The 12,643-nt window shown below is 35.1% G+C and overlaps 1 protein-coding gene across 18 annotated transcripts in view; it reads right to left on the reverse strand.

The window, feature by feature from the left end:
- ANKRD44 (ankyrin repeat domain 44) overlaps nt 1-12,643 on the reverse strand; it is a 384,212-nt gene that overhangs the window by 123,555 nt on the left and 248,014 nt on the right. For all 18 annotated transcript variants that reach the window (XM_007494559.3, XM_056794152.1, XM_056794155.1 and 15 more), the window contains exons 5-8: nt 10,404-10,604; nt 9,697-9,784; nt 6,966-7,108; nt 4,430-4,642 (exon numbers count right to left, since the gene is read on the reverse strand). In XM_007494559.3, coding sequence (XP_007494621.1) covers nt 4,430-4,642; nt 6,966-7,108; nt 9,697-9,784; nt 10,404-10,604 — 645 coding nt within the window. The remainder of the gene's footprint in view (nt 1-4,429; nt 4,643-6,965; nt 7,109-9,696; nt 9,785-10,403; nt 10,605-12,643) is intronic.

A 12,643-nucleotide genomic window follows, 5' to 3' on the forward strand; every position in this document is an offset into this window, starting at 1 on the left:
AAAATAGTTTCCAATATTTTTCAAAGAATATTTAGTATTGAATTCTCTCTATCTCTCCTCCCCAGCTCCTCATCCCCCTTGATATGGTAAGCAATCTCATATAGATTTTATACGTGAAATCATATAAAATATTTTTTCCAAATTAATTCTTTTGTGGAAGGGAACTCAAATAGAAAAATAATTAAGAAAGTAAAAAAAAGTTTGTTTTGATATGGATTCAGATTCAATTCTTTTTCTTTGGAAGTAGATGACAATTTTTATCATGTTGTCCTTTGGGATAGTTTTGGATCACTATATTGCCAGGAATTGTTAATATTCATATTCTCATTACTGTACAATATTTTCCTGGTGCTGCTTATTTGACTCTGCTTCAGTTCATGCAAGTCTTTCCACACATGCTAACCTTTTGAGCTCTCTGGATTGCATTTCAAAAGAGCAGAGCTGAATATGAATGTTTGAAAGTTAAAATACATAGGGATAAGGGATTTGATTGTCTTAGTTATTTGGTAGAGTATATGGACAAGGAATGATGCTGATAAAAAAAATGGCCAAATTGGCTCAAAACAAAGTTTGCTTCAAACAATAAGCAGCAAAACATGATACAAAATGGAGTACAGATAGTTGGCCTCAGAGTCAGGAAACAGTCCTGGGTCTGACAAATACTGACTATGAGGCTCTGAGCAAGATATTAACTAGAGAAGGTGATATTTGTATTGGTTGAGCAAGTTCCTCACTAGTAGCTAACTATAAGAACAAAATCAGAGGTCTGGCAAAAAAAGAAAAAATCATTAGCATTTACTAAGTGCCCATTAAATGCCAAGCACTGGGGAGTGCAAATATAAAGAAAAAACAATCTCAACTTTCACAGTCAATAATAACAGTGATGATGATGGCATATAAAAACAAATCCTGGCCCCACTTTTGATAACAGCTCTCATAATATAAAATGGAAATCAAGAGGATTATTAAACTAAATGAAATTAAATAAATACTTTCAGGAACATCTAATGGGATGGTAAAGAAGACAGTATAAAGCAGCACAAGAATTAATTTTAGTTGCATCTTTGCCAGAATTGAGGATTCACAAATAAATGGCATAAAGAAATGGATGCTATAAGAATCTCTCTCTCTCTCTCTCTCTCTCTCTCTCTCTCTCTCTCTCTCTCTCTCTCTCTCTCTCTCTCTCTCTTTCCCTTTCTCTCTCTCTCATAAACACAAACACATACATACATATGTATGTATATATATATAGTTATTTATGTATGTATGTATGTATATATATATATATATATACATACACAACCTCTAGGCATTATAAGGACAAGGCAAAGGTGTCTGTGGGTTCTCCAGATATCTATCATATTCAAAGTATCTAAGGTTATATTATTCTCTTAAAATTTCTTTCTTATTTACTTTTTGGTTAGATTTATTTACTTCTCAGATGGGAAAATTAAAGTCCCCTGTTATTATTATTTTGTTATCTATTTCCATGGGTATCTCATTTAAGTTTTCCTTTACAAATATGGATACTATAACTCTTGGTACATACAGGTCCAGTACTGATAATGCTTCATTATCCACAGAACCTCCCAACATAATATGATTACCTTCCACAATATTTAAATTGTTTTTGTTTCTTGTTGCTTGTAATATTTCCTCCTTAACCTGAGAAATATGGAACTTAGCAATGATGTTTCTGTGTATCTTCATCTTTGGGTTTCTTTGAGGTGGTGATAGGTGGATTCTTTCAATTATATTTTACTCGTTGATTCTAGAATTTCTGGGCAGTTTTCCTTGATGATTTTTTGTAGTATGATGTCTAAACTTGTTTTTTTAGTTGTAACTTTCTGAGAATCCAACTATTCTTATACTGTTTCTCCTTGATCTATTTTCTAGGTCAGTTGTTTTTGTAATAAGATGTTTTATATTCTCTTCTATTGCTTCATTCTCTTTGTTTTACTTTACTCTTTCTTGTCTTGGGAAATCATTAGCTTTCTTTGTCCACTTCTAGTTTTTAACATATTATCTTTTCTCATTGGTTTCTGGATCTCTTTTTCCATTTGGGTGATGTTTCTTTCATAGTCTTTCTTGATTGTCCTGCATTGTTTTTATTCCCCCCCTAATTTTTCCTCAACCTCTCTCATTTGGATTTTGAGGTCTTTTTAAAGCTCTTCCAAAACATCTTTTTTGAGTTTGTGGCCATTTATTATATTTCTTCGTCTTTTTTAAAGTAAATGTTTTTACTTCATTGAACTCTGAGTTTGTGCCAAGGTCTTCTCAGTTCACGTAAAAGCTATCAATAGTTGGGTTCTTTCTCCACTGCTTGCTTATTTTTAATGTTTTTTAAAATTTTTTTAAATTTTAGCAGCCAAGCCAATAATTTTAATTATTGGCTTTTTGCTGCAGACCTATTGTTCTTAGTGTGTTGAGGTATGTTACCTCAGGTTTTAGTATTTTGTGTGTTTTTTCCTGGATCCTATTTAGTTATTCCAGTTTTTAAAGTCCAGGGTCAGATGTACTCCTGATTAAGTTCAAGTCTGTGATTGAATCACAGTGATCTAATCAGAGCCTATGGGCAGTTCTGCCACTAGGGACTCCATTCTCCTGTGGGTGACCATAGCTGATGAGTTCTCAGGCCTTTAACAACTACACTCACTGGTGTACGTTCTTTCCTCACTTTGCCTCTCTTACTGTCATAGTATGAGACATAGAGGGTATCTAGTACACTTTCCTTGGGCTTTTAAAGTCCTTCATTTGTTAACTGTGAGATCTGAGTTTCTGTTCCTGGAGACCTTAGACTCTGTGGTGACCACTCCTTTGATCCTGACCTGTGGGTTAGGGAAGGGGAGCCAGTTTATAGAGCAGAGACCAAAGCAAACACAATTGCTCCCAAATAGAGTGACCTCCTACCTATCATGGGAGTTATGTTCCAGAAACCCCCAAGATAAGTGAAAATCCATGAAGTAGCAGTGCTATATTGATTTTATATGCATATATATATATATATATATATATACATACATACATGTATATATATGTATACACACACATTTTAAGGCTTTTAAAACCCTTCCCACTCTCCAAATTTGAACCTAGGACCTTCAGTCTCCAAGCCTGGCTCTCTATCCACTGAGCTACCTAGATGCCCCTCTGATACTGTGTTTTTAAAGCATAGAGAGGCTCCTGAAGGATTCCATAAGTGTGTGAGGACCTCCTTTGTCAATTTAGTTCACAGACCCTTGGAAAAATCAATAGCAATCCAGGGGGTCTCTATAATTCTTCAATCTGTCAAGTTAGCTCAAAGTTCACATTAGTGAAATACTCTAGATTGATTCAACATTTCTGAAACCTAGCATCTACTGAGAATAATCACTGGGCAGGCATGAAGTACAGCTATAAATGGCTCAATGTTTTATAAAAGGTACAGACGGACTTCTGTTCCCCTTTCCCTCCCCAAAAGATCAGTTTACCATCAGGATGACCCCCATTGCCTAGCCCTTACCACTCTTCTGCCTTGGAGCCAATACACAGTATTGACTCCAAGACTGGAGGTAAGGGTTTAAATTAAAAAAAAAATAAACACACACACACACATCAATCTAGGGTATACAGAATTCGGGTTACGGATGTGCTACCCTCAGATTGGGAAAATCTACATAAAAAATGTTTTCACATTCCCTTCATACAAGAAAAGAAGTCTGAATTTTTTAAAAATTTTTATTATCTTTTTTAATAAAACCTTTACCTTCCATCTTGTAATCAATAGTTCCAAAGCAGAAAACTGGTAAGGGCTAGGGGTTGAGTGACTTGCCCAGGGTCACACAGCTGGTAAGTGTCTAAGGCTAGATTTGAAACTAGGACCTCCCATTTCTAGGCATGGCTCTCTATCCACTGAGATACCCAGATGCCCCCTCTTTTTTTTTTAAGAGAGTTTTTACAGAACCTTATTGTAAAATCTGGGTTAAATATTTAACCATGGGCTCTAGGTAGATCAATTTTAACATTTCTAGTCTTTGTGTATTATCTGCTGGCTTTCATTTTCTTTTTATAAAATTTAACTTTTTACATATTTTAACTTAAAAAAAGAAATTGTATATATTTATGGTATTAAAAGATAAAATATATTGATGCTTTATAATACTAAAGATATATTTTATGCATTTCCAAGTTCCCAAACTTTTTCTTTGTCCTTTGTTGGCCTTTGTATATCATCTGCAGCTTCTACAAAAGTCCACCAAAATTCCCATTTAACTTATAATGCTGACCTTCACTATATCAGAACTACTTTGGGAAAAGTCACGATGTGGAAGGGATGTCTGTACAGTGTTCAGAGGATTCTATTTTCCATCTAGGACGGCTCACAGAATACAAGGGGAGCATCCAGAAAGTCTTAAAATCAACAGTTACTCTGCAGGGAAGTAAAGCTCACCTGAACATTCACATCTGCCCCATTATTTACTAACAGTTCGAGACAGAGAGCACCATGAGTAGAGGCAGCGGCAAAATGCAGAGGGGTGAATCCACTGGTGTTGGGCTGGTTCACATTAGCACCATAGTCAATCAGCTCATTGACTACAGCATCTTGTCCATTATAACAGGCGATATGAAGTGCTGTGTTTCCATAGACATTGATTTCATCAATCTGCAAATGAGACCAACAGGAGGCAATTACAATTACAGAGGCCAATTTACTCCCTTTCATAATGAATAACGGGATATCGGCAGCAACAGGAAGGTGACTCCAATTAATCAACGTATATTATTCAGTGCCTGCTTGGCACTTGATACTGTACTGGTGCTGGTGCAAATTACATGGTGGGAAAATATGGCTCCCTCCATTAGAAATGCTTACAGTCTAAAACTAAATATCAAAATAAAGCAAATGAGATTTTTTAAAAAGGAGGTTGCCAACATAAGGGAAGAGGATTGTTTTTCATAGAAATTATTTACTCTCTTACCTCATTACCATGTATGTATATATAGCACTAACAGTTTCTATAATACAAAGTGGACATTTTTTTCAGGAATAGGAGATAGCTCATTGTTGGGGAAAGAGCACTAGGGGTGACATTAGGACGTTTCCCAATTGGCTTTCACACTTAGCAGCTCTGAGGGACCATGAATAATCCTTTAATCTCTCTGAATCTATTTCCTCATCAGCAAATGGAGATGGTATGAGTTGTACCTACCTCTCAGAGTTATTATAAATAAAGAACTTTATAAATCTTATTATATAGATGTCATTATAAAGTTATTATTTCAAGAGTATGTATAAATTCACAGTAGTAATTGGTTCCAGTTAAATAACATTACCGGATTTACTGGAAGACGATTTAATCTAACTCTTTTTATCTCATAGACTAAGAAACTGAGACCCAAAGATGTTCAATGACATGATAAATTCATAAGTAACAGAGATGATATTTGAACTTCACATATGGAACTCTTTCTATTATGGCCTCTATTTGAAGGGATTTTGAGAAACTTGTATGACAACAAAGGTTTAAAGTCAGAACTACATGTTAAAAAAGAGGCAGTAGTGTGATGGTAGGAAAACATCTAGAGAAAACAGAGTAAAAATAGGCGTAAAGTTGAAGTGTGGATAAAGAAATGTGTTTAGTGAAAAGGGGGAAGAAAATAGGAAGGTGGCTAAGGCTTCAAGGAGGAAGTGGTGTCTAAGAGCAACTTCCCATAGTCACTCTCAAACCTTCTTTCACACAAAGCTGTTATCCAGGAGCAGAGGGCAGAGACATTGCTCACAGGTAATTTTTTGGCCATCACCAAAGCTTTCCACGTTGCTTGAACGGACAGCTACAACCAAGCCTAGCCCTGAGCTGTTAGATTTTTAAAAGTCACAATGTTTGGTCACCCACACCCTCCCCTGGCCCAGAAATAGGGAAGCTAGAAACCTTCCGCTGCTTTCATATTGCTGATCTCCTGTTTCTTCTCCTGAGCTAATGATGCAAAAGGGTGGAAGATGATGGAGCTAGAAGTGCTCACATTGACTCTGGGCACCCCATTCTCTTGTCTCAGCAAAAGAGGCAGCCTGCTCTAGTGGGAAAGGGCACTGGATTTGAAAGCAGAGGAAATGGGTTCAATCCTAGGCTAGCCATTGTGGGGGATCATCTGTGTGATCTTGGGCAAGTCACTTAATATATCTGTGCCAGTTGCCTCTGGTATCATGAGAGAATTTAATTAGATAATCTCTCATGTCCCTTTCAGCTCTAAATCCTATGATCATAATACCTCAAGTGTTCTCCTGTGGCTAAAAACCAAGATTTAAAAGGCCAGAAGAGAAGGGGGTTCAGTAATTTTATTCAAACCTTGCTTAATTCATAAAAGTGATAATCAGCAAGATTATTAATTAAACAAGAACTCTTTGTATGTGTCCTAGTCAATGCAGAATGACTAGCTTAAATCACTGCAAGTCTAAATTAGAAATAAAATTCCTAAATATAGAACCATATTTGGAGGGTCCACAAATACACGGTATGATTAAAGAACCGTTCCTCTGGTCTTATAGTCATTACTAAGTCCATAATGGATTTGGATTCAGAATATCAAATTTCAGTTCTGCCTCTCACTTCCTTATATGACAAGGTAAGTGATTTCATTTTTTGGCCTCTTCTTTGTCCTCAGTAACATGAAGGGGTTGGATCAGGAAGACCTCCAATGTTCCTCCACTACTATTTCTCGAAGGCTAATTTCTATGCTCCTTGCATGTGATTTCTGTTCCAACATCTCTGGGACTCCCAGGAGAGCAAAGCTCAGCATCTTCTTGATTTTTCACTACTTGTCAGGCCCATCTTTTGTCCTTCTCCAGAAGTGAGGAAGAATAAAAACAAGATTATGACATGTTGAACCCTAAATTAAAACGTAAATAGGCTGGGGAATTGCTATAACAACAATGAAACATGAACACAGTCATATGATTGTGAGTTATTTTGAGATGGTCCTGCACTTACCTCCACCCCTAGATTGAGGAGGTGTTTAACCACATTTACTTGCCCATTGGAGGCTGCGGCATGCAGTGGGGTGTAACCTTTCTTATCCTTGCATGTGACTTCTGCACCATGGTTAATAAGCAGTGCCACCACTTCCAGGTGACCTTTAAAAAGAGAAAGCTTTATTATTATTATTATTATTATTATTAATTTTCTGAATTTAGAACCTTAAATCTTACAAACACCCAAATTGAACCCCAAACAATTCCATGTACAAAGTAGAAGAGAAAAAGACAATTATGTGAAAAGGTGAGTCTTTATGAACAATAGCTTGGCTTTTTTTTTTTTAAGCATCTTAAAAATTCAACATTACTTTCAAAGTTTCTTTTTTTCCCCAAAAAAGTTTCCCTTTCAACTTCCTTTTGTTTCATTCTCTGGAAGAAAGAACTTTCCCTCTCAGAACTCACTAAAACTCTGAATTGTAGAGAAATACTGACATGAATAATGGGCAATGTTCCTTATTCAAGAGTTCCCTAGATCAATGAAATCACATTTCTAGATTTCTAGAAAGATCTATCCCCATTCCTCTTTTTAAAATCTCTATTTTTAAAAATACTAATTGTATCTGTCCATTTTCATGCCTTAATGTATAGTACAGTGAATTTAATTTTTAATCAATCATTAATTCAATCAACGAACATTACATGTCAGGCACTTCATTAAATGCATTTCTTTGACAACCAAAGTTTTTTCAGTGCCTCAGGTTCATCATACTGGGCATCAGTAATTGTTATAGAATACCTTAAATATAAAAATAGAGGTGGCATGGTAGACAGAGTCCTAGGTTTGGAGTCAAGAAACAATAACTGGGTTCATATGAAGCTTCTGACACGTACTAGCTATGTATCCTAAGAATGACAAGTCACTTATTCTCTAGGTGACTCAGTCAATTCTCTAAGACATAAACTATACCATAAATGGATCACAATCTGGCAATGGCACCTGCCTTGTCACATCAAGAGCTCCCTATGTTCATCAAATCACAAAGCACTTTTGTATAATAATATCATTCCCTGTCAAGTAAATACAGATGATGTAGGAAATTAGGTAGAGCAAATACTGATGCCAGGATAGGGCCGAGATATTGGCTTAAAATGCTAATTGTTAAAAATTTTCTCTGATTTAGGTTTATTTACTTACAGTTTTATACTTTCCAGTAATAGTAGAAAACAAACAAAAAAAAATCTAGTTACTTGAAATTTTGTCTCAGGTCACCTTTACTTTTTCTTAGAATTTCCAAAGGTACCCCTTTTAGAATTTTTCAAGTTCAAGAATGGCAACAGAGTGCTTTCAAGTTATTATTCCCATATTATTATACAAAAATAGATTAAGTAGCCATATTTCTATGTAAAGCTCATTTTGATCTGACTAAAAACTCTTGAAAATTATGCACCTTGCTTTCCATTTTCTAAGCCTAGACAGACACAAACACCTTCTCAGTAAATACCAGAACTCTTGTTACCAGCAGAAAAAAAGATTCCTGTTTTGGAAGTGAAAATAAATTATTTCATGCTGAAATTTTAACTAGAGGTACTTGGACAAACCCAGACACCTACATCTGACTCTAACTTATAAAATGTTTTATTTTCTAATGAAACATGATCTATTTGGCAATGATTAGTAAGTCTACCTCTTATCTCCTCTGCACTCAAGAAATTTTCCATTTAATCCCTTTTTCCAATGCCACAAAAGGTTTTAAAAAAGGGAGAAAACCATCCTTCCCCCCTTAATCCAAGGAGTGATATTTCTTCTTCTGAACAAGCCAAATTAGGAACTATATACATGGCTCTTACCTTGAATGAAGGGCATATAATACTATAGATATTCATCTTAAGTTACATGGTTACTCAATTCAAATCAGTTCTTTAATCTATATAGTTATTCATACATAATACTAACTCCTATTTAAAAAGTACTTTGAGGTTTAAAAACTATTGTCCTTAAAATAAGGCTATGTTAGGAGTATCTAGGTGGCTCAGTGTATTTAAAGGCCAGGCCTGGAGACAGAAGGTCCTGGGTTCAAATATGGCCTCAGACATTTCCTAGTTTTATGATTTTGGACCACTTTTTTGCCTTAGAATCGATACTGAATATAGGTTCTAAGACAGTAAGGCTTAAAAAAAAATAAAGCTATGAGAGTAGATAAAGCATTATTATCTTCTATTTTTATAGCTCCGGGAATAGTCTCAGAAGTCTCACCATCAGAATTTGAACCTAAGTTTCACCTGATTTCAAGTCCAAGACTCTTTCCATTATAATACATTGCCTCTCAAGTAAAAAGTCACAAGAAGGAAGGGTAGTCAAAATATCAGTCAACTAGAGTTTGAGTCCTTGTTTTTGTAGGTCAGTCCATTTCTATTTTTAAAATACTCCTCATTTCACTTCTATTTCCTGGTATAATACATACATTTGACATAAGCTTTCATGGGAGTATGATTCTTGGACTCATTTTTTCTCTTTTGGGGAAACCAATTGCCAGAGTGCCTCTGCCCCACTCATACTGCCCTCCTTAAAAGGTAGCATTCACACTAGTCATATGACACAGTCAGATTTTTGGACAGATCGTGGACTGGTCAGGAAACCAGAATTAGAAATGATAAATATTAGGTGAGGAACTGAACAAGTTTTATTGCAGGTGAATATATCCAGTTTAATTTGATTCACACTTCCCTTTTATTCTAACAATCCTTACCCATATACGCTGCCCAGTGAAGAGCTCGCCTGTCCTTCTTGTCAAATGCATTGATGTTTGCTCCTTTAGCCAAGAGCAAATTGACCATCTGAAAAAGTCAAGCAAGAATAAAATCAAACATATACTCTGTGACATTGTCTTCCTTTGCCTATGGCTTTTTAACCCAAGCTCTAGAAACTTGGTTTTGAAAATATTTTTATAATGGTATCTCACTGGAATTTGTTTCCTTTGTGATTTTATGTAATTTACTTTATTCACTTAAAACTATTATTCTAAGAAGGAATCTTTAGAGTTTATCAGATTGCTAAAGGGATCCAGGACATAAAAAAATTAGAGAATCTCTGCTAAATAGAGACCCTGTGTTATAAACAATGATAACATCCAAATGGAAAAAAAGGACCTGTGATTCAAAGAAGGCAGAAAGATTATGTGACCAAGGGTCCTAGCATGTTCATCAAGAATCTTGAAGGCAGTGGAAAGACGCCAGCTACAAACACTGCCAGCCCAATTTCATTTCAGGGAAAGGTGTTGTCAGGAGATCCCATTTTTTCAATTCACCATCATCTAAATGTCAAAATAAAAATGGTCACCTGGGACACTTTATTTTTATTATTCCATTATGCTATTCTCAGTTGTGATCTATATCTCCAAAATGGGCTGAGAGGGTACAAGGTGAATGTTTGCAACCTTGTCACATGCGTACCCACCTCTACATGGCCATTCAGAGCTGCATGGTGTAAGGCTGTCCGGCCCCCTCTGTCTGAGACATTGACGCTGCTTAGCAGTGGGATGATGACTTCGGCACACTTAACAGCTTTATTTGCCGCAGCCACATGGAGAGGAGTCTGCCAGTTCTTATCCCGAGCATTGACATCAGCTGAGTGCTTAATCAAAACTTGTACGGCTTCCTAGAAGGGAAGCAGAATCTGAGTTGTCCTCATCAACTAACAGTTATAAGGGGCCAGGTAATCAGGGCACAAAAAAGAGGCCAGTTCACTTTCTTCAAGGGTTTATGATTTAGATGGGAAGACATGGATTACATGTATTCAGGTAAAAAATGAAAAAATATTTTGCATGAGTGGTATTAAAAGCAAAGTGGTAAAAAGAAGGAAGCAATCACATGATAGGGGCAGAGAAAAAAGATCTTATGGAAAAGTGAGGAGTTAAACTGGATCTTCAAGAAAGGGTGCCATTTGGTTATTTTCCAGTTGTGTCTGACTTTTCATGACCTCATTTAGAGTTTTCTTGGCAAAGATACTGGAGTGGTTTGTAATTTCCTTCTCTAGCTTATTTTACACAAATGAGGAAACTGAGACAAAAAGGATTAAGAGACTTGCCTAGAGTCACTCAGCTAATGTCAAAGAAAGAGTAGCATTTGGAGAAGTAGAAAATTGAGAAAGCTAATTGGAAACTAAATAATATGATTCTCCAAAATCAATTAAAGAAAAAATCATAGGAACAATTAATAATTTCATTGAAGAAAATGACAATGATGAGACATCCTTTCAAAATCTATCTCATGCAGCCAAAGCAGTACTCAGGGGGAAATTCATATCCTTGAATGCATATATCAACAAATTAGGGAGGGCAGAGGTCAATGAATTAGGCATGAAAATAAAAAAAATATAAAGTGAACCAATTAAAAATCCCCAGATGAAAACAAAATTAGAGATCCTAAAAATTAAAGGAGAAATCAATAAAATCAAAAGTAAAAGAACTATTAAATTAATAAATGAGAATAGAAGCTGGTATTTTGAAAAAAATATAAAAAAGACAAAGTACTGGTTAATCTAATGAAAAAGGGAAAGAAGAAAACCAAATTAACAGTATCATAGATGAAAAGGGAGACCTTACTGCTAATGAAGAGAAAATTATGGCAATCATTAAAAACATTTTGTTCAATTATATGGCAATAAATATGGCAATCTAGGTGACATGGATGAATATTTACAAAAATATAAATTGGTTATTCATTATGATCAAGTGGGATTTATGCCAGGAATGCAAGGATGGTTCAATATTAGGAAAACCATCCACATAATTGACAATATCAACAAGTAAACCAAGAAAAATCACATTATTATTTCAATAGATGCAGAAAAAGCCTTTGACAAAATACAACAGTTATTCCTATTGAAAACACTAAAAAGTATAAGAATAGAAGAGTCTTTCCTAAAAATAATAAACAGTATATATCTAAAACCATCAGCAAGCATCATCTGCAATAGGGATAAATGAGAAGTATTCCCAATAAGACCAGGAGTGAAACAAGGATGCCCATTATCACCTCTATTATTTAACATTGTACTAGAAACACTAGCAGTAGCAATTAGAGAAGAAAAAGAAATTGAAGGTATTAAAATAGTAATGAGGAGACCAAGCTATCACTCTTTGCAGATGATATGATGGTCTACTTAAAGAATCCTAGAGAATCATCTAAAAATCTAGTGGAATTAATCAACAATTTTAGCAAAGTTGCAGGATACAAAATAAACCAAAATAAATCAGCATTTCTATATATTTCAAACACATCTAAACAGAAAGAGTTAAAAAGAGAAATTCCATTTAAAATCACCCTAGACAATATAAAATACTTAGGAATCTATCTGCCAAGACAAACACAGGAACTATATGAACACAACTACAAAACACTTTCCACACAATTAAAACTAGATCTAAATAATTGGAAAAATATTAATTGCTCATGGGTGCGACAAGCTAACATAATAAAAATGACCATCCTACTCACACTAATTTATTTATTTAGTGCCATACCCATTAAACTACCAAATTTTTTTTTTACTGAATTAGAAAAAAACATAACAAAGTTCATTTGGAAGAACAAAAAATCAAGAATATCTAGGGAAATAATGAAAAAAAAATGTGAAGGAAGGTGGCCTAGCATACCAGATCTTAAACTGTACCATAAAACAGTGGTCATCAAAAC

Source organism: Monodelphis domestica, chromosome 4 (assembly GCF_027887165.1).
Source record: "Monodelphis domestica isolate mMonDom1 chromosome 4, mMonDom1.pri, whole genome shotgun sequence".
NCBI classification, from domain to species: Eukaryota; Metazoa; Chordata; class Mammalia; order Didelphimorphia; family Didelphidae; genus Monodelphis; species Monodelphis domestica.